This window comes from Archocentrus centrarchus, chromosome 17 (genome assembly GCF_007364275.1).
Source record: "Archocentrus centrarchus isolate MPI-CPG fArcCen1 chromosome 17, fArcCen1, whole genome shotgun sequence".
Lineage (NCBI taxonomy): Eukaryota > Metazoa > Chordata > Actinopteri > Cichliformes > Cichlidae > Archocentrus > Archocentrus centrarchus.
This window is the reverse complement of record NC_044362.1, coordinates 9,848,236-9,869,724: the sequence shown is the minus strand read 5'-3', so window position 1 is coordinate 9,869,724 and position 21,489 is coordinate 9,848,236. Positions and strand designations below refer to the sequence as shown.

General features: G+C 41.1%; 2 protein-coding genes across 3 annotated transcripts; one reads left to right on the top strand and one right to left on the bottom strand.

Moving 5' to 3' along the window:
• Positions 1-183: 183 nt before the first annotated feature.
• mgst3a (microsomal glutathione S-transferase 3a) lies at positions 184-1,985 on the bottom strand. Of its 2 annotated transcripts, none has more exons than XM_030752426.1 (6): positions 1,868-1,985; positions 1,442-1,559; positions 1,285-1,358; positions 1,113-1,170; positions 855-927; positions 184-776 (listed from the first exon to the last, which is right to left on the bottom strand). In XM_030752426.1, exons 2-6 carry the CDS (start codon positions 1,556-1,558, stop codon positions 628-630), a joined length of 471 nt encoding a protein of 156 aa, XP_030608286.1. In that variant the 5' UTR covers position 1,559; positions 1,868-1,985; the 3' UTR covers positions 184-627. The 2 variants fall into 2 exon arrangements, with proteins under 2 accessions (XP_030608286.1, XP_030608285.1); XM_030752425.1 differs by lacking the exon at positions 1,868-1,985 and adding an exon at positions 1,690-1,805.
• A 4,232-nt stretch (positions 1,986-6,217) lies between these two features.
• On the top strand, positions 6,218-13,735 carry LOC115796337 (leucine-rich repeat-containing protein 52-like). The gene is made up of 2 exons (XM_030752685.1): positions 6,218-7,267; positions 13,139-13,735. The coding sequence occupies exons 1-2, from the start codon at positions 6,619-6,621 to the stop codon at positions 13,456-13,458; spliced, it is 969 nt and encodes a 322-aa protein (XP_030608545.1). The 5' UTR covers positions 6,218-6,618; the 3' UTR covers positions 13,459-13,735.
• Positions 13,736-21,489: the final 7,754 nt, after the last annotated feature.

The following is a 21,489-nucleotide window of genomic DNA, read 5'->3' as shown; positions in this document are numbered from 1 at the left end:
ATGACTAGCTCAAAATTGAGTCTGCCTGTCCAGACAAGTAAGGTGGACTCTGAACAGTTACTCCAGAAAGAAAAACCACTCCCACTGTTAACAGGCCCACATATAAGCCAACACCTGATGAAAGATATTTATGACCAACAGTTAACAAAGGCATCGGTATCATAAGAAACAGGATAGTAGAAGTGGTGATTGGAGGTTTTTAATTATAAAACCAGTACATGACAAACCATTTTCAGTTACTCAGTGTATAAAGTTCTTTTTCAGCTGCACAACTGCATAAACATAAGGCATTTCTTCATCATTAACTCCAAACATGGAAGGTTAATTTCCCCTGGGGAGGTGATTTTTATTATTTTAGAAATTCAAGTGATATAATGAGCTTTGTTTCTAAATCAGGGTGCTGCTAAAAATGATATGAAGACAAACTGACAGCTCCTGCATGTTATAGAGTGCCAATCTGAATGCCCCACATGCAGTAATTCTAAATGAGTTTCTGAAGAACCAGTCAGATCACTTAGCACACCCGGCTTAGCCGGTTATAGATTAGAACACACTGCAAGTCTATGGTTTACACTTTGTATAGTGGTTGACTATAGTGGCCGAGTGAGTCCAGGCTGAAATTTTCCCTTAGAGACCGGGTGCAGGACCAGCATGGAAATGCCTTATCCGCGGGGGGCCCCTCCAGCCCAGCAGATGGCGCCCAAAGTTGACTGTGGTCAACATCATCCCAAGTAAGGCCAGATTTCCAAAAGCTCCCCTCATTCTTTTTTTAGGATCTGATTAAGATGGGAAGAACATTTAGGACCATGTTTTGTTTGTTTTAAGTGACAGACATGGACTGCCTAACACTTTACCTCCTGTAGAGTAGCCATGCGCATAAACCTCTCTGCTGATAATCCACACAACTCCAAGTCCACTGACTAGACGCTGCAAGAGCCACACAAACAAGCACTCAGATATAACAGGACTTGACACAGAGGTTACTCATTGCATACGATAATATAAAATAAAGTGAACATTTTCTGCTAAATTGTGCTGCAGTTACCAAAAATAAATTGTAACAGCTTGTTTGGGAAATGCTGGTTATTTGGTATGCTTATAGAAAAACTTACAGGGGAATGAAAACCGCCAACAGCCAGACAGAAAAGGAAGGTGGGGTAGAGCTCCAGGCTGGTGGGAGGTCACAAAAGCATGTTAATGTTAACCAGCTTTCCTTTTATCTATGAAGAGAGCATGGAGAGACATAAGCCGGTGTGTATGGATTCCATTGTTCTCTATACTTACGTGTTTTGGTGTGCACGCTGGATGCAGTTGAAGATGTTCCCAGTTTCTGGGTCGTCGCTGTACATCTGAGGATACTGCAAAGAATGACAAGGTTATTTACACAGGACAGCACCTTTCAACAGGTGACCTGCACTGGGCTCCATTTTTGAGTACTCACGTGCACATGGTACTTCTTCCGGGCTTTGCCTACTTTAATGGCCAGATGGGTAACCATTATCATACTGGCAACGCCAGTCAGCACCACATATCCATACTCCTTGGAAAGCACAACCATCCTGAAAAAGAGGAAAAGCATTGTAGCTCATTTCGAAAGTACTTCTTACAGCGTTATTTTACTAAGAATGGTAACAAGCGCTTTCTCGGATAAAAGAAAATGTTCTCCCTCTAGAGACCCTCTGTAATCACCCCATTATTATCGTGAACGCCTGAGGAGAAAGTTAGCTGAATAGCCACGGGCGCAGGGAAAGGACGTCTCAAAAACTAAAGGTCAAATGAGGAAACACCAGCAGCGCCATCATTCGTCGGAACAAGCTTGAAAGCGCACATCAAAACTAATAATAAAAACTAACACAGCACAGCGTACCTGAAAGCTGCAATCCAAGCTGTCAGCTGTAACACCAAAAAAAACACCAACCACACTGAAGTTTCCTTCTGAATATATATCCGCGTGCGTACGAGCTTACGTAACACTTACGGAGGGCGTGGCTTATAGCCCAATACAGTTTTATAGCTAATATGTGTTTAAAGGTTACCTGTAGATTCGGAAGCGTAGGCCGAAGCATTATTAAAAAGCATATATTAGCGGAAATAAAGACCCCTCCCACCACCACACAGGCTGCACATTAACCCACCTAAAATTACTCAAGTCTGACCATGTAGGCAAAATACTATATACGTGAACAAGACTTTTTTTTAAGTCTTGTGTGTAGCACTGCTCCACATTTTCTTAAATTGATCTGACATGCGCAGTAGTCCGCAGGTAAGGCACTGATAAGTTGCTCCTCAACAGGAATGACCAGCGTGAATGGACTTTACTATTAGTAACTTACAGATGACTTCACCTCCACTGTTGGCTGTTTTACAAGGGAAACATTGCCTTCCTGTTTTATTTTTTGAAAGCTTGAGGTACTAGTTAATCCAGTTTACGGGCCAATATACGCAGCCTTAACAGGACCTGATGACATTGGAAATATATAGGAGTGTTTTGAGGATTTCTTTCAGTGGCTGGTGCAGGGAGGGACCAAGGACAAGACGGCGGAGTAGGGGCAGGAAATAAGAATGTGTGACCAGAAAGAAATGCAATGTAGAAAAGTAGTGTAGAGACCATTGGAAGGGATTTTCAGGTGCATGTGCAGATATCGTAATACAGACCTCAATAAATGAAAAGTGGCTCTGCAATAGAGCCTCAAAATGGTTTGCTGTGATTTGCAAAGTGGCAAAAACAATTTAGACTTGTTACATAAGTAAAAGCACAATGATTTTCCTTAAGTAAAAGTAGAAAAATTTTAGCATTAAAATATCCTCAAAGGAGACAAAGTGAATGTACTCAGTATGCAGAATCATGTACCTGACTTATTGGATCGTGATTACTAATTTGTTGATTATGCACATCACTTGGAATTTTATTTATTTATTTATTCAACTTTTTGTGAATTGTTTTTCTTTTTGCACTTTTCTTTCTAATTTTCACAAATCCCAAATCTTTTTGAAAGGAAAAGCATAAAGTACAGCTTCTCTGCTCAGAAAAGCAGTGATTTCCTTTAAAGGACACATTCCAAAAAAAGAAAAAAGTGGATTTAAAATTACAATTTGAAGAAAAGATGATATGATAACATAAGGCTAGCCCCCTCCTCTTGAAAAACAGAGTTTGCTCTGGTCATCATGTTAAACACAGTGTCCCTTTATGTGACAACATTTACTGCAGAGTTAATCCCATTCTCACTTGGCATGCCAGACAGAGGTGCAAGCACAGTGTAGTTAATGATGGCCCCATTCGTTTGAAGTGCCTTATATCATCCATGTCAGTGAGCCAGTTCCCAATACCTGATCCAGAGAGCAGGTGTTTTTGGCTGGAGTGCAGCCACATAATCTACCCTGTGGTGAGATGAACAGGGATCTGACACACCAAGGTTTCCTGTATCAAATATCAGGTCATGCTGAGGTATGCAGACCACTTTTAGTGGTGTCATTGGGTCAGGGACATTTAATAATTTATATAACACCTTTACACACAAAGGTCAATGCCCAAAGGCCACAGTGAGTAAGTGACATTTCAACTGCTTTTTGAAAATGTTCAAAGACGGGGCATTGAGGAGCTCAAAGGGGAGCATGTTCCAGAGAGTGGGGGCACAGAAGGCTCTGTCCCAGAAGGACCACAGTCTGGTGAGGGGGGATGGAGAATAAGCCTTTAACAAAGGAACGCAAAGTCTGGGATGGGTGTAGGGGAGGGAGAAGAAGGTCAGATAAGTGCTGGGGAGCAAAGGCATGTAGGGATTTGTAGATGACTTGACCGTGAGCCAGTGGAGCTGCATTGGGGCATGGCGATGTGTTGCGAGGACTTGGTATGGGTTAGAACTCTGAGTTCTGAACATACTGCAGCTTGTACAGGGGTTTGTTAGGTAGACCAAACAGGACACCATTGAAATAGCCAATGCGGGAGGTGATGAAGACATGAATGAGGGCTGTAGAGTCTGAGAGTAAAGGCTGTAGTCTGGAGATGTTCTTTAGGTTGTAGAAGGCAGATTTAGTGATGGCTCCGATCTGTGATGAGAATGAAAGGGTGAAGTCCTGGATGACACACAGGTTGCTGACTTCTGAAGTTGTGAGATGAAGCATCCATCTACATTAAGATGAAGGTCAGCCACTTTCAGGAGCAGTGACATGGGAGCCACAGCAAGACTTCAGTTTTATTGTTGTTCAGTTTGAGAAAGTTGGTTTACATCTAGATTTTGATGTCATCCAGGCAGTCAACAAAGGAAAGAGGGAACTGAGGGCTTGGTGCCTGAGATACAGCCTATGATGGCAGATAATCTAACCAAGGCAGCATGTAAATGATGGAAAGAAGAGGTCCCAGGCCAGTATCCTCGATACATTCGGCAAGGGACTGATTTGTAAAATCTTTATAGATATTGCTGTTATGATAAGATGCCAGTTTAACTATAATTAGATGTTCTAATGAATGTTTATCCGTCTTTGTATGACCTGTAATGAAGGAACACTCAAAATAGATGAACCCACTTGTCAGTTCTTACAACAGAAACAGGTTCAACAGTGTAGATTAACTAAAGATAAATAGGGGGGTTCTTCCAGCTAGACCAAATTGAAAGGATTACAAAAACAGCTTTAAGCTGCAGCTCCTTCTTCCAATGTTTTGTACTTTTCTGCTATGTCACTGTAGATGGTGAAATACATATTGTAGGTAAAACAAAGAGTAAGATAGGCATGTAATGTGCATGACTGTACACGCTGAAGATTCCAAGAAAACAAATGAAGCCAAAGGGATATGTAAGAGCACATATGAAGGTATGGCAGAGATTATACTTTTTCAGGAATAATGTGAAGCCTGTATTTTGAAGTCCGGGTACCAGGTGAGGAACACCCAAACTTGGAATGTGCTTTAAAAATAATGGTTTCTGATATATGAGATGATTAGATTTTTTTTTTAAGTTCTCAAGGTTCTTAATGCCTCAAGACTTTATGTTTCTGTGGCCACAGCATTCCCTCTTATTTCCTATCCTTCATTTTATGCATATTCCCCCAAATTCATATTTGGAAGCTTTGGGATTTTGTCAAGAATTTAACTCTGAGTTTGCACAATGTTTGACTGAACTGGCTGAATTATGGCTGGGGTCCAGTTTATTATACATTTGTGCTTCCTGTATGATCATAAGTAGAGTAGATTAATGTAAACAGCTATTAAAAAAGGGCCTCATGCAATAGTTAGAAATTACACCTACAAAAATAGTGTATACAAAGATCATTACATGGGGGCTGTCTCTAGGAAACATTACCAAGTATTCGTCACTAGATGTCCTCATAAAGTCACTAAATATCCTTGACACGGAAACAGCTGTGTGGATTAAGTTCAGTCCACATGGATGGCAAGCGTGAAAAAGCATTAGGTTATACATAGGCCTCCTGCTCTGACACACCAACGCAGGGTAAAAGGCTTCCACTTTGTTTTGTTGATGTGCGTGAGTGGTCAGCTTTCAGCAGGTTGCTGACTGTCGGTTTGGGGTAGTTCCTTTCACGGACTGTCAGCGGCACATCTGTCCTCCTCCTCCTCCTCCATCATGCTGAGTCTGATTCAGCACTTCAACACCTACACAGAGAACCAAGAATAGAGACAGGGCTCATACTGAGACTAGAGAGAGAGGAGGAAAAACAACTGCTGCCTGAGACCACCTAGTACATTCTCATCTCAGCCCATCATCTGCTGGCTGTATACTGGGGAAAGTTTCATTTGGGTGGGTTGGCTCCCTCTGTGACAGTCACTAACACTGACACTGTTGTCAGTGACCCCACATACAGTGGAAACCCACGAGATGACATCCAGGTGCACCTGATCCCTGTTCCTCTTATGCATACCTGAGACAGGCTGATGAAAAGTAGGCACACTATCATGTCAACAAACAGATCTTTCCATACACACTCTCTTATATAAATGCAGCTTTTACACACAAACCCTCCTGTGGCATGTGAAGATGTAATCACTGCTCCTGTGCCAGCAGCTGAAGCAGTATAGGTCACCTTACACTAGGTGTCAACTGTGCACGGATTATACTTTGCAGGCTTCAATATTTAATGTTAGTCTTGCATTACCTCCACTGCTCAGACCTTCCACTCACGCTCCAGCTCACTCCCAAGCGTGAGATCACTCCGCAGCTCACCCCCCACCCCCACCCCCCTTCCCTCCGCGCATTTCAGTGCGCCCCCTTATTTGGATTCCGTTTCGGAAAGAGAGAGGATGGCAAACATGTAACGGAACGACTGACCGCGACCATCGCGAGCAGCGCAGCATCAAAGGACGGTGTGAGCTTTTACAATGTGCGAACAGCTGTCAGCAAAATACACTCAATAAATCAATGAAATGTGAAACAGCATGAGGGCATCTGGCTGTCAAGTCCAGCACAGCGGATGCGCGTCGGATCCAAAACCAACAGACAGGATGAACTGAGACATTACGCGCAAGAGGTTGCCACGGGCACGTTTAGGTTTGACCTCGGTGGAGATCATTTCTGGGACAAACAGCTTGCACGGTGAGGATGTATCAATGAAGAATGTAACTGCGACTGACTCTGTCCAAACAGGGTTGATGAAGCCCTCGGCGGTGTCATGCGTCTTGCCCCGCAGCCAAGCGCGCAACCCTTGCGACTTATAGTTCTACTCCTCCTCACTACAGGGGTCATCTCATCCCCGGTGCTCTCCACCGGCTGCCCAGACAGGTGCGTGTGTGATGACCAGCTTGTAGTCCAGTGCGCTGGGCAGCACCTGACCACCTTCCCAGTCAACTTGCCGCTGGCCACGCGGCAGCTTATCATCTCCAACAACCGTATCGCGGAGCTGCCGCCTCTCACGCTCAACTACCTCTCCGACCTGGTGTACTTGGACTGCAGCAATAACTCTTTGACGGAGATTTCTGAGTCCACATTTGGGAATCTACGCAAGCTGGCCTACTTGGACCTCTCCTTCAACACCTTGACCCGGATCGAGGACAGGACGTTCGGCCCCTTGGCGAGCTTGGTGATGCTGAGAATGACGGACAACCCAGGACTCTCCGAAATTCACCCGGATGCTTTTGCGGAGAACGCGGCCCTTCAGGTGCTTGATGTGAGCCGAAACAACCTGACGGTCTTCAACCTCACCTCTCTGATTGGGCTGCCCGCCCTGCGCTCTGTGGGGCTCAGTGGGAACCCCTGGAGCTGCGAATGCGACAACGAGGACCTCTGCTTGTGGGTCCATCTTGAGGGCTTCAAGTTTCAAGGTCTTGTCAGTTATCTACTCTATTTTCTAGCGAATCAGCAAAGAATGTCACTTTTGCTTTGGTAAGACGTGAAAAGGCCCCAGAGATCCAGTCATACACAAAAACTGTTAGTCCAATTAATTGTTAGATAATCCTCAGTTACATAAATTGGCCTTTTGCTGGTTCTTTCAGAAACAGACGATATCCACTGAAAAGATGAACAAAGTGTCTGTGCAACACATTTCATACAATAAAACCAGCTTTATTTAATGTTGATAAGAAGCACCTTAGAAATAAGAAAGCAACTTTAGCTGAAAAATCACGGTGACTCTCCCATATAAGTCACAGCAACTGCAACTAATTCTGTTTTAGGTTAAGATCATTTTTACTGTTATTTCATACAGCTATAGTTTAACCTATTATATGGTTCTGGGTAAAAAAAAAATTTAAAAAGCTGCTGAGCCCCCATTGATTTCTCTTTCTTCACATTCTCTGTCAAATGTAATCTGAAGGTAATTTGATAAAATGCTTTGGTGGTACTCATATGGACTTAGTTACTGGCTATTTCAAACAGTAGAACCAAACAGTAGAGTTTCAGGGGTCCTGGAAATCTGTGTGTCTGGAGTTGTTACCAACTTTGCCTGGTTGGTTGGGTAATCCAGCCTTGGTGTCCTCCTGCAAAGTGACAATTCATCAGCTGTGATGTTTTTCTTTATTCACAACTGTACACAATTAAAGTACTTATTCTTTGACAAAAAACATGTTCAAACATGATAGCAAAATGGCAGCAAATGTCTTTCTTTTTGACTCCCTCAAGAAAAGAATGACTCAGTGTCTTTTCAAGCACACGCAGAGGCTTAGCTACTGGATTTCCCTCACACCATGTCACTCCCTGTCATGTCTGCATCTCAGAGCACACGCAACAGAAAATATTCCTGTCATCTCCCACAGGTCCATCATTATTAATGGTAAAGTACAGTGTATATGAAAAAAAAAACATGGTATCTGTGCACACCACATGTGCTATTAGTTTACTAAGCTCGCTCCTTTCTCAGCTTTCAGTGGGATGAGACGCAGGTGACAGCAGTGGAGCGTGGCAGCAATCAGACTATCAAATAACAAAGAGGGTGAAAGAAGATTGTATGCAGGGATCCACCTACTTTGTCTTCTGGTGACTTTTATTCATCAATACCGCTCTGCTTTCTGCAGTTATGAAGGAAACAAGGTGTCATTATTTTAAATCTCAAAATAACTAATCAATCCATAGTCGTGATAAATAGATCATACTTGCACCATCAAATATCGATCCCCTTTGTTTTATTGCTGTCCAGCTGGTAAATGTGTCTGAGATTTGAGTTATTATGCTCATGCATTGGTGTGTCACTATGCAAAAGGGCAGCTGCTATTTATACTGTGACTTACTGTGCAAGAAGCCAGGCGCAATTCTGACACCATAGCTATAATACGACGGCCACACTTACTAAAAAGGCATCCCTCCCTCTCCCACACACACACACACACACACACACTATAGTTCATCATGCTCCCTGTGAAGCTTAGACTGATTCCAAAGCGAGTCCTGCAAGAGCTGTCCTATTTTTCTGCCTCTCGTTGCCTTTTGTCTAGCATAATTTGGAGTTGAGCCTCTTCCAGTGACAGCTGCCAGTGAGAGAGAAGGCGGACACATGGATACAAACATCTACACACAGTCTTTGGTAAACACTACAGAAACTGACACACTAGCGCAGATTACACATTGACTGATTTGTTCACTGAGACATTTAAACACGGACAAAACACACTTGTGTTGCGGGGGGTGAGGTGAGGTGTTTCTGGCTGGACAGACAAACATTTTAGAGACAGTTGTTTTTCAGCTGCAAGCCCTGGCTCCGGAGCCTTGTTGTCTCTCGTCTGGATCTCACCTGGTTCATGCAACACGGCTTGCTTGTCTCCTCGGTTTAGGAAATGCATCAAGCCCAAGCGAGAGACAGGGAGAGAGAGAAAGAGAGAGAGCAAACGAAAGAAATAAAGCCTCAGGAAGGAACCAACAGATTCTCCTCTGTCTCGCCTTCCTGGCTAGATTAGCACTCTCTCAGCTGTTATATAAGCAGAGCGTCTAGAAATAGAGCAGTGTGGATGGGGGAAGGAGAGAGGGAAAGCCCTCTCCTTTGATGTCAGACCCTTTAGGGGTATTGGGGGTGAAGCCATAAGGGTTTCCTTCCTAGCTGTCATCTCCCCCCCCCCCCCCCCCCCCCCCCCCCACACACACACACACACACGTACATCCACAACCGGTAGCAGACTCAGAAGATTGGAAACTTAAATCTCTTGCAGGCGCATACATGTACAGTATGTTAAGAGGGAGTGCACACTGTACATGTTTGTGTCTGCATGGAGGGGTGTCGGAATTGAGCAGCATATTGTGTGAGCAGTGAGAAGCAGCAGCCTCTGAGAGGATCAGAGCCCACTTTGAATTTTCCCTGCTATAAAGCTTAGAGAAGCAGAGCATCCTCGTGTTCTTCAGCTGCATGCTCATTTTTTGATCTTTGAGCCACATAAGAGCTTCGCTGAGAGTGAGAGCAGAGATTTCAACATAGAATGAATAAAATATTAGGAAAGCTTACATTTCAGTCACCCTGTGAAATGGAATTGTCAAGTAATTTGATTGAAAGCAACAGTATGATCCCTGTCACCCTCTGTCAAATCACACCTCCCACCAACCTGAGCCTGTTTTTATGTGTGTTCCCACTGAGCGAGTGAAATAGGTTGAAACAGCTGATAGTAATTGAGTGGGAACATTTGAAACAATTACGCAAAATGATAATTAAGCAGTTGATATGAAAATGAGATAGAAGTGATTAATAAAGCGGTGAATTAGTGTGAATAAATGAATATGCAGGGTAAATGATGAAGGAGCGAAAAGTAAGAAATACATCTGACATATATAAATATGATGATGAACAAGTACAATTGCTAAAAGTAATACATAAATAAACAGCCAATCCATCTTAGGTAATACCTTAATAATAAAAAAATAATCTTAATTGGTCTTAAAATTTGATAAATACAACCTCAACTGAAGAACAACACGTGACCTATTACACTGTGTCATTATTTATTTAACAAAAATTAAGCCAAAATGCAGAAGCAGTGTGTGAAAAACTAAGTACACCCTCACCACTTCCATAGAAATTAAGAGGTTAAGTAGCAGCCAGGTGCTGATAATGAAATGAACTTTATTAAGTGATCATCAGCGTGAGCTCCTCTATAAAAGCAGAAGTTTTTGCAGTTTGCTGGTCCGGATCATTCAGGTGCCAAGGAGGGAAGACATCAGCAGTGACCTTAAAGAAGCAATTGATGTTGCAGCCAGCAGTCTGGAACGGGTTATAAGGCCATTTCCAAACAATTTAAAGTCCAACATTACACAGTAAGAAAGATTTTTCACAAGCGGAAAATATTCAAGACAGCTGTCAATCTTCCCAGGAGTGGATCACAGCAAATTCATCCCAAGTTCAGACCACTCAAACACAGGAGCTACATCTCAGATTCTACAGGCCTCAGTTAGCGTGTTAAAATGTTAAAGTTCATGATGGTACCGTTAGAAAAAACTGAACAAGTATGGCTTGTTTGGAAGGGTTTCCAGGAGAAATCCTCTCGTCTCTAAAAGAACATGGCTTAGGTTTGCATTGCTGCATCTGAACAAACCACAAGATTTCTGGAACAATGTCCTTTGGACAGACAAGACCATAGTGGAGATGTTTGACCTTAAAGTGCAACACCAGGTTTGGTGAAAACCAAATATAGCAGCGCCTCATAAAAACTGTCAAGCACGGTGGTGGAGGGCTGATGATTTGAGTTTCTTTTGCAGTCACAGGATGTGGACACCTTGCAGTCTTTGAGTTTACCAGGAACTCCTCTATATACCAAAGTATTCTAGAGTCAAATTAGAGGGCATCTGTCCAACAGCAAAAGATTGTCATGGACTGGCTTTCCCAGAGCCCGGATCTCAACATTACTGAAGCTGTGTGGGATCATCTCGACAGAGAACGAAACAAAAGGCAGCCAACATCAAAGAGGAGCTTTGAATGTCCTTCAAGAAGGAGAAGAACTATTGCTGAAGACTGCTGAAAGAAATAACAAGAAAGCTGCCTGAGAGAGTTCAGGGTGTGAGAGGATTTATTGAAGCATAAAGGTGTCATACCAAATACTGGCTTTCAAGCATTGAATAAACGTAACTTGTATACTGTACTTCCATGTATGTGCACCTATTTCCCATTTTGGCTCAAGATTTTTGCACAGTACTACAGATAAAATATTTTCTTTACTACCACAATGTACTGTCTGTCATCAGCTATGAAACAATACATAATACAATGTAGTATTTACTAACACTATTTATTGGCAGTATGTGCAGTGAGGTAACTCTGCAGTCAGTGCAGTATCAATGTATAAAATGTTGACATTTTGGATGTGAAAATCCCTATATATATATATATATATATATATATATATATATTCTTTTTTCTGTATTTGTTAGGGTTTTGTATGTGCTAGAGTTCCATAGTGTACATTTCATAGCAAAAAGAGAACGTGTATTTTAAGGATGTTGGTGAGAAAATGGGGCTACTGGAAACTCTTCCCTGTGTAGAAACTTTCAAGTCTTTTTATCTCTCCCAGTGGGAATTCCTCCTAGTACAAAAGCTCTGAAAAAACACAGAAACCAATTAAAAACAGTGGCCTCATGGAGATGCCGCAGACTGCTGTGTTGCACTTTTTATGCTCACAGTAACAAAAGACTCAACCAGCTTTCAGGGTTATTTTCTAAAAAAAAAAGAAAAAAAAAACGTGCCTCTCTTGTGAGCTGCTGCAGTGCTCAAAACCATCATGTGGTGTGTTTAACTTTGGCTTTGAGGCCTTTAAAATTACTGTGCGTCCATCCAGTTTTCTGAAAAAGAAGTGACTCAATATTGTGTTAGGATATATGATTTCAGCAAGGTCTTAGGACTGTAGTTCAGTCATATCCACAGCCTGGTGATGAGAACCCTTTTTATCTCTGGTTTCAAGCAGACACAAAGGCTCAAGTCACTCTCTAATCCCGTGCAGGGAAAAGGAATTTGAATAATTCATCCATAATTTTTTATTGTTAATGTAATGCTGCACCAACAGCAGACTACTGTGGAGGGCAGGAAGCTTTGTAGTTTTCTGATATAAACAGCAGCGTTGTTTTGATCAATTTTTCTGCCTTTTATTTCTGCTGCTTTTTTTTTTTTTTAGCTGTGTGAATGTGAATGAGTTGCAGATATCCTCGTCTCAGGATGCTGCCATTTACAAATGTTGAGCAAAACAAATTGAACTAACATGCTTGAATTATTCAAAAGGATGCTCTTTTAATGCCACATGTACTATTTCATCCTTGCTGAAGTACTTTGCATTATGTCGCAACTCACACATCAAAGGATCCTTTAAATCATATGCTAATTAGATGGAAAGGTTTTACATACTGTGTGTCTGCTGTACGTGAGTATTTAGTTACAAATATTTAATCCTATAGAGAATTCTTGATTTAAAACCAGTTTATCCTGATTTATTGGTGCCACTACAGGACAGCTGTGATCTGTTTATGGTGTTGTTGCTGCACCAACAACCTTTTGTTTTGATATTTGAAAGAAAGAAAAGGAAAGAAGAAAAGAGGATCTTTGCTTTCCTGCATTTCAGTGTTCAAGATTCATTTCTTACAATCCAAAAAAAAACATATATATATATATATATATATATATATATATATATATATATATATATATATATATATATATATATATATATATGCTGATATGCTGGTCTGTCCTATGATTAATCCTCGTTGTTCCTTCTCGGTATGCTTTTGTGTGACAGATGAGGGCCAGACGGTGTGTGGCTCACCTGCTGACACACAGGGCCGTCGTCTTGGGGAGGTGGGCATCCAGCTGCGGACATTATGTCATCAGACACTGGGCTCCTGGGACTACCTTTTCTTTGTTGTCATCGGCTTTGTCATCTTTGCCGCTGGCACAGTGTCGGCCTGGCTGATGGGTGTCATCATGGTGCTCTATGAGCGCTACATCAAGAAGAAAGACGAGCAGCTCGAGATGGACGACGAGGAAGAAAGCGATGAGACAGGCCGCGACAGGAACGGCCATGACAATGGGAATTTAAAAACCTCACATACTGTTTAAAACAAAATCCCACCCCATTCGCCATGGATTCCCACAGTGCCTCCTTTCAGCTTCCGTGACTGCCTGAGAAGTCTAATGAAACTGGGTCCTTATAAAAGGCTCAGATCTGAAAAAGAATGGAGTACAGAATGTGTTTCTATCATTTTTAGCGGGCTTCCACGTGCTGTAACACACGTCGTGGTCGCCGTAGTGGAGGTCCCCAGTGCTTGGGTAACACATAGATTATATATGCAAATTTATGACTACATATTTTGTTAATTTATGTTAGAATACAAAACGCCCACCCTTGCCCCCCCCACCCACCCCCCTCCAAACAACCCATTTCAGCTGGCCTGTTTCATGAACTCCACATGAAAGCTGGATATGGTCACAGAGACATTTTTGATTGGTCTACAATTTTAGATCAGTTTAAAATAAAAGGACTGATTTTAAGGCAAAGAAAATTTTTAAGCTAAAAAGTAAGCTACCCCCAGGTTACCTGTGAACTGCGACCTGCACCATAGTAACACCAGTAGCAGCAGCTGACACAGAGAGAGAGAAAACATGGCTTACAGTTTGTGCTTTGCTGATGATATTGTGAACATTAAGTAGGGAAAGTGTTTTTTGTGACTGTGGTTGCTTCCCCCCCCCCCCCCCCCCCCCCCCCTCTTTTTCCAAATCAGTTTGTCTTTTTTATTGCTACATTTTTCACTGAATATTCACGCAAGATATTCTTGTTGCTTTGTTGCAGTTATTTGTTGCAGTTACTGGATACCAGAATTAAAGATGTTGACCGTTTGCTTGAGGATTTGCAGCTCAGTACGAGTGCACATTAGCATTTTCCCCAAAAAGGCCTTCACCTTTTTAATGACTGGCCTATAGACTACATTGTAGTGATATCATAAAAATAAAACTCATTCTCTTCATGCTGGATGGATTAAAAATCATAATGGTGAGAGTTAAAACTGATATTGAATTGTTTTTTAGGAAAAAAATACAGTTTAGGGCACAGAGAGATCTTGACCACTGTGAAAAATTAACAACACAGACTTTTTTTTTAATAAAAGACAGACATTTGCTGTCGCCATCTCAGTGTTCTGAAACCAGATGTGACAGGGAAGTGCTGGATCTGACTGAGACATGGAGGGGCACTGCACGCTCATACAGCAATGATTTATCACTCGTAAATCAGAGCTCATACTGAAGCATGTCCTTCTTTATTGTCCTTTTTCTTTTGTGGAGATTGTGATATACAGAATGAATATAATGCCATCTTCAATAAGACTTGAAACTAGCATTTGAGACCATACAGTCATTATGAAAATATTAATGAGGTAAATGATAATGGGAGCTGAAGGGCTGTTTTACAATCATTTTTTAAACAGCCGAACTTGTTTTTGCAACCTGAGGAGTTGCCCCCTACTGGCCATTAGAACGAATCCAGTTTAAGGCACTTTCGCATTAGCTTCATTTTTCAGAAACAGAAGTTGCATCTATCTTTTATACACAGTCTATGCAGCAGCAAGACTGAGTGCTGGCGCCTTCAGCACCGACACCTATACATTCATAGGTCTAAATATAACAGGAATCTATATTGAAAGAATCCTACCTAAGACAGTCAAGATAGTATGTGTGGATTCATTCAGACATCTAACTAAAGTCTGACTATTAGATCTAAGTCATAATCAAAATATCCATCCATCCATCCATCATAGGGTGAGAGGCGGGGTACACCCTGGACTGGTTGCCAGTCTATTGCTGGGCTAGCAGAGGGAGGCAGACAACTATTCATGCTCACATTCACACCTACAGCCAATTTAGAATCACAGAATAAACAAATTAAAATCTATTTGCTCAAACTGACCATCAGAGTACAAAAACATTTGCTGTTTCCAGACTTAATACTAAGCTAGGCTAACCATCTGCTGGCTTAATAGTTGGTGAGCAGGTACAAATGTGCCTGCCACTCAAAAAAAAAAACAACAAAAACCCCATAATTTTGTGTTACCACCTTTTTACATGTCTGATTTAAAGCATTTGCTACAAAAAATCCATAAAATCTTTTTTTGAATAAAATATAGACCCTTTTAAAGAGTGCATTTGTGCCTGTATATATGAATAAACAGAGTGCAGGATGTAGCTCTATGTGTGACTTTGCACAGTGAGAGTGTCAGTCTGTGCACCGGTGGGGCATGTTTTTGTACTGATGGTTCATCTTTCCCTCAATTATTAGCCCAGAAATAAACTACAGTGGAGGTATTTGTAATGAGGTTAGACAGTATTTGTGAAGTGGAGAGAGCTGACATGTGCCAACTGCTGAGATCTGTTTTGGCAGTGGGCCCCACTGGATGGCAAGTAAACAGGAGATTTTTACTTCAGCCTCTCTCTGTTGGGTTTGAGTGCAGTGTCCTATCTACTTCTGCATGCACTGTTAATGCACCAGAAAGCCTTACAGGGTATGTATATGTTCATTAAAGAATGAAATAGGGTTTACTGTAACACACAAAATATCCTATTTGTGATCATTTCATTATTTTAATTAGTTGGTAAGTGAATTAATTTTTTAATACTATTTATTGCTAATAAGACAGCAAATCCTGCCAGAACCCCCCCCCACAAAAAAAAAACAAAAAAAACAAAAACAAAAAAACCACAGAATTATTTAAGGCCAAAATGAACATTTGATGTGCTTCAGATTTCAATATGTTCCAATTTGCCATGTCACAATCCTTACATATTTTTAATAGTTATCTGGTATTGCACTCCATTGACCCTGACATGAATATTAATTTAGAAATAATCAGGAGGGGGGAAAAATCCTTGTTTGAACAGAGAAATCAGGCTGCCCATCTGTATGTGTCCTGTTTCTGTACAACCAGCTATGTCCCAGAATGATTCAATTATAAAAGACAAAAATAAAAGTTTCTGAGGGACATGAAAAGGATCAGACCGGCTGCATTTCCCAGTTCTGCAGTTCTTCAGTGTTTAGAGTCAGATGTTTGGCTGTATCCACGTTTAAGTCGCTCTAACATGTATGACATCTCAAAGTAGAAAAAAAGATTTCATGGATGACAGTTTAACAATAAATAAATAAATAAAAATCTGAATTACATCTACCTGCTAGCTTTGGTGCTCTGGTAAAGTCAAAGTCAGCCTGACACGGCAGAATTTGTGCACTAAAAGATGTGAAAGCAAAGCCGTTTTTATGAGCTGGAATTTGGACGATCTGATGCATACCTGTAATGCGATCTGCAGCTACTAGTGAGAAACCTTTTTTCACACATTTACTGGCACCTGCAGTCACACATTGTTGGGATTGGCCCAAAAAGGAAAAAAGCAAAAAAAAAAACCAACAAAAAAACAACAGTAGTGTTTTATCTGATGAAATGAAAGCATAATAATAGCAGAACATTCAGTATTAACATGTTATTTATGGATGCTTGAGTGGCGGTGTCACAGGGATTGTATTTTTCACTGTTATAGGACCTTTGTTACAGCAGGCAGTGTTCGCTGTAAAAACATGAAGGGTTCCCTGTTGCACTCTTTGCATAAATTTGGTGTTAGTAAAAGAAGAGAGCAAGTAAAACCACATATATGACACCCAGAAAAGATTTTATTTTTTTGTTGCTTGTTTTCCCTTTATATAAATATATATATATATATATATATATATATATATATATATATAGCCTGACTCATACTAGTATATATATAACTATGCATGTACCAATCAAAACATAATGGAACTTGTAAGCTGCCTACTTAAGCAGATGCCTGCGAACATTTCAACCCTCCGCTCCTGAGTGCTTCCACGGCTTTGGGTGTAATATTTGCATGGGTTCTGTCAGTAATGCGTTACATAATGTGCATGTCTAGTCAGGTCTGCGTGCTAAACTCTTATATATTCATACATGCATAAACTCAATTATTTTGACTGTGAGACTGTTAGATTCCGCTGCAGCTTAGTGATTAGGCCATGTGATGCCACAGGCAAGGGTGAGGGTGCAGACTGGAAATAGGATAGCTGGTTGCCCCAATTCATGTCAGCATAGTGACACACATGAAATGACAAGGAAAACCCACATCTCCCTTTCCTAATGCAAACGTACATGCTGCAGCTGCTGTTCGCTCACACAAGGTGAGGTTTTGAAAGAAAATAGCCGTCTATTGCACAGCAGGTGAATAAGCTGAATTTCAATTATATTTAAGTGGATGAAGTGAAATGGAACATTCTGCACCCCCCCATGCTTTACAGTCAACCCATATTTAGGTGCATGTATGAATGTGCTTAAGCACACAGAGACAAAAGCATTTGTTCTCCTCAGGGTAGAACAACTCTTATTAACACTTTGGTACTGACAGTGAGCACAACAGTGTCATTTTACATCACAAACATAATTGTTATAATTTTCTTTCTTTCTGATAGTAAAATAGGTAGATAGCTTTCCGTTGTCTATCTGATGAAAAGCCAGCAGCTCATTAGCATAGTATAAAAATAGAGGAAAACAAATAGCCCAGCTCTTGGAAGGAAACTAAACTGGCATAAAATAAAGCTAAAAAATTCAAGTGGGTTCAAAAAGGGCTAGATCAGTTAATTACTTATCTTTGATACGACAACAACGTTTTGGATATCATGCAGTGTTTCTTTTTTCAGATTAAAGCAACACTATGTAACTTTTGCTAAACATATTTGGCCTCTGTTGCCAAATATGGTAATTACAGGATCCTGGTGCATTAAATTCTGCTGGGCTTTTATGCAGAAACAGCATCACAACACAAGCCAGTATGTGAGGGGTACACACCAACTGGCACTGTTGTAACTAAAGTTGTACCAGAACAGGCATTCAAAGTGTAAGAGAAGCGATTCTCCTTATTCAAGGACCATCAAAGGGTTTAAAAGCTGCTATTTTGGTGTAAAATAAGTGTGCAATGCTCCTTTAATCAAAAATATAACATTCACTTGGTGGCTTGGGCTCAGGGACAACTGGCTGTAGCATCACATTAGCATACAAACACAAGTGGCAACAATCTTCTCATCTAACCACTGGCAAAACAGCAAATAGCGAGACAATGTTTCCCAGAATGCTGAACTGTGGCTTTGAAATATTGCAGTATTTAAGGCAACTGTAATGCTGGCCAGTAGATGCTTGTTTTTATGTTCGTATCCCAGCATTCAAAAGCCAAGCTGAAGTAGTGGTCAGGATGTGCTCCAGGACAGAGATGCGCCCAACTGGATATGGTCACATTACAGCTGTGACTGCGAGCCAATTCAGTGAATAGACAAGGAAATGCATACAGCTACTGGACGCAGAAGCTCCCGCAGCCCTGTTTCCTGCTCACATTTTTGCAGCATTGTGTGCAACCACTGAGCTGTAGGCAAACAGGCCAATGTAAAATGCCTGCAGACGGGAGATGTGGCATCAAGTAAGACTGGCTCTAACTGACCGTAATAGCCCTCTGACACATCTACTTATAAACATGCTCACTTACATACAGTCATGCACACACGCAGATAAAATAGGAAAATAATTCTTTAGTTATGGAACAGTGGAATGACACGCTAAACTTGGGGATGAGGGAAATATTTCCATGGAAGGGTGGAAATCTGGTGTCAGTGTTTCAGTTGTTGCGTGAGACTTTCATCATTAATCACTGCTGCATATGGGCGATTAATGTCATCTGAATACAACCTCCCATATAACTGTGCTAATCTAGGACATGCTCTGGGCCTGTAAAGAAAATGCTACAACTTATATTAAGTCAAATGTATTTCTTTTGCTTACATTTGTAAACATGCAGTGGAGTGCTCTTGTTTTATACTCCCATTTTGCTTTGATATTTTTGCTTTGATATTTTGTCATTTAACTTAATTTCTGATGACAATGAAACAAGGAGCAAGGGATCTGCAAAATACCTGTTTTTCACTAGTCTGGCTCCCCCATTTTCTCCATTGTGATCTCAGTACATTATCAATACAAATTATTTGTTGGCTGGGATTCATTGCAAAATAGTGTAATTTTTTGGGAGGATTTTTCTGTTATATACAATATATTTTCTATTGGAGATGATATTGACAGGCTCTACTTAGCCCTCCCCTGGGAAAGCGGCTATTGATTGATGGTAAAGAGTAAACCCCTGCCTCCACTTGGCAAAGAAGAGGATGGTCCTACTGCTGTTACACACTGTATTTCCACACAGGCTCAGAGGCCTGCCAACTCTGTATCCTTCCCCAGCAATAAAAGGTCATTTGAGAGGAGATGGTGTGTCCTTTTGTGCATCACAGTTCTGCCTGGAGAAGTGGTTTTTGTTTTTTTTTTCCTTTTGTTTTGTCTTGTTAGACGTCTCCTCTCCTCCTCTTCTTCTCTTTGAATGTGTTTTCTTCCTCTCTTGCTCTGTGGGTGTAGAAGGCTAGTCGGTGTCCAATTAGCTTCTAAGTCAAAAAAACCTGTAAAGCCAATAGGCACATGTGCACTGTGGAGACTGCTGCACACATGTGAACAGGCACACGCGTGCACACACACACACACACACACACACACACACACACACACACACACACACACGCACAGCTGGAGATGTGTTGCATTTTACATTAGTGCATTCTAGGCACCCGGACCAGTTCACAGTTGTTTTAATCCAATGGAGCTGGCTGCATAAGTGAGATAACGAGATGCTTACTCACACTAAGCTCCAACTCAAAAGCAGCACAATGGTATTTCAGACTGAGACAGGCACTCTGCAAACTGGTCTGCAGTATTTTTTGCACAAGCAACTGTTAAGCATGAAGAGGACTTTAATTTTCATTTGACTGGCTCTATTCCTCTTATCTCTTGCATGTCTCTTTATCCCTCCCTTGCTTTATTTATCTCATAAGATATTTTTGACCACATGGCCAATTTCTGCACCTGTCATTTTCCCTATAGACGTGCCTATTTCTAGCTTTTTGCCAGGCCCCATCCTTCTGTTTTTCTCTAAACAGAATACTTTCTTGCTGAGAGGTAGATGAATATCAGTACCGGCTGGTAAATACCAGCAACAGGTTAGCTTAGCGTTATACAAAAAACTATTAAAAAGTATGTCATATACTGTACACAAACCACTTCTAGCTTTCACACAGTCCTGCAAATTTTATATTTGCTGCAAATTAAATTTTTTTTTGTGACCTTCAGATTTACTTGTACTGTATGTGTGTGTTTTTTCCATTTTCACCATTTAAAATACTGCTTGGAGACCTTTGCACAAGACATTTAAGGGCAGGAACATGGCTGAGTGCAGATTATGTGAGGCTGGAAGTGGAAGCAGTGGAGAGATACCGGGCAGAAGTCTCAGGGGTCAAGTGAGGGCAAAGGAAAAAGGTTGGCATCCCCAACAATGCTTCGTTCCAGTAATTCCAATTGAAAACGGCTTTAATGTGTAATCACAATAAGCAGCTAATCATCTTTAAGTTAAATCAATAACAGATCTGACACCAAACTGAAGTCTTGGGCTCTCCGGAGACACGTGGGACAGTTGTGAAACCCAACACATCCCCATCACCAGACCAGAATAAGATGTAAAAATAAAACACACAAAAAAGAAAACACTTTTTTTTTTTTTTTAACTTTCACCTAATAAAACTAAAACTAACCAACTTAAATACAGAGTGAAATGCAGCCTCGTAACAATGCCAACACTGATTCTAAAAATCCACTGCAACCATATTTGATCCAACACAAATCTCCAAGCACAATATTGCTAAACAGTTTGAGTTTCACGTATTTGATGGCTGCAACTTTCAAAACAAACAAAAAAACCAACAACAACAGACAAACGATTGAGTTTTAACAATGATATACACTCTGATCCAGGAACAGGATTTTCCAGGACAGGATGTGTTGATTTTATGATCTAGTGAATTTGATTATAAAAGTAGGAGGACCAAGGACTACACTACATGGGCCTTTTTTATTTTACTTTTTTTAAATATCAGTTACTCATGATTTGGCAAAACTATTCATATTCACAAGTGGATGTTCTGCTCTGCACTGCCAGACTGGAGCTGTGTCACCAATT

Bases quoted from the DNA above. Each gene is read 5' to 3' on its own strand.
- mgst3a (XM_030752425.1), bottom strand. The intron at 1,359-1,441 runs GTGAGTACTCAA...CATTCTTTGCAG, and splicing joins GGAAGAAGTACCATGTGCAC to TATCCTCAGATGTACAGCGA. The intron at 928-1,112 runs GTAAGTTTTTCT...TGGCTCTTGCAG, and splicing joins TTGGCGGTTTTCATTCCCCT to CGTCTAGTCAGTGGACTTGG.
- LOC115796337 (XM_030752685.1), top strand. From the start codon at position 6,619: ATGCGTCTTGCCCCGCAGCCAAGCGCGCAACCCTTGCGACTTATAGTT. The intron at 7,268-13,138 runs GTCTTGTCAGTT...TTTGTGTGACAG, and splicing joins TGAGGGCTTCAAGTTTCAAG to ATGAGGGCCAGACGGTGTGT.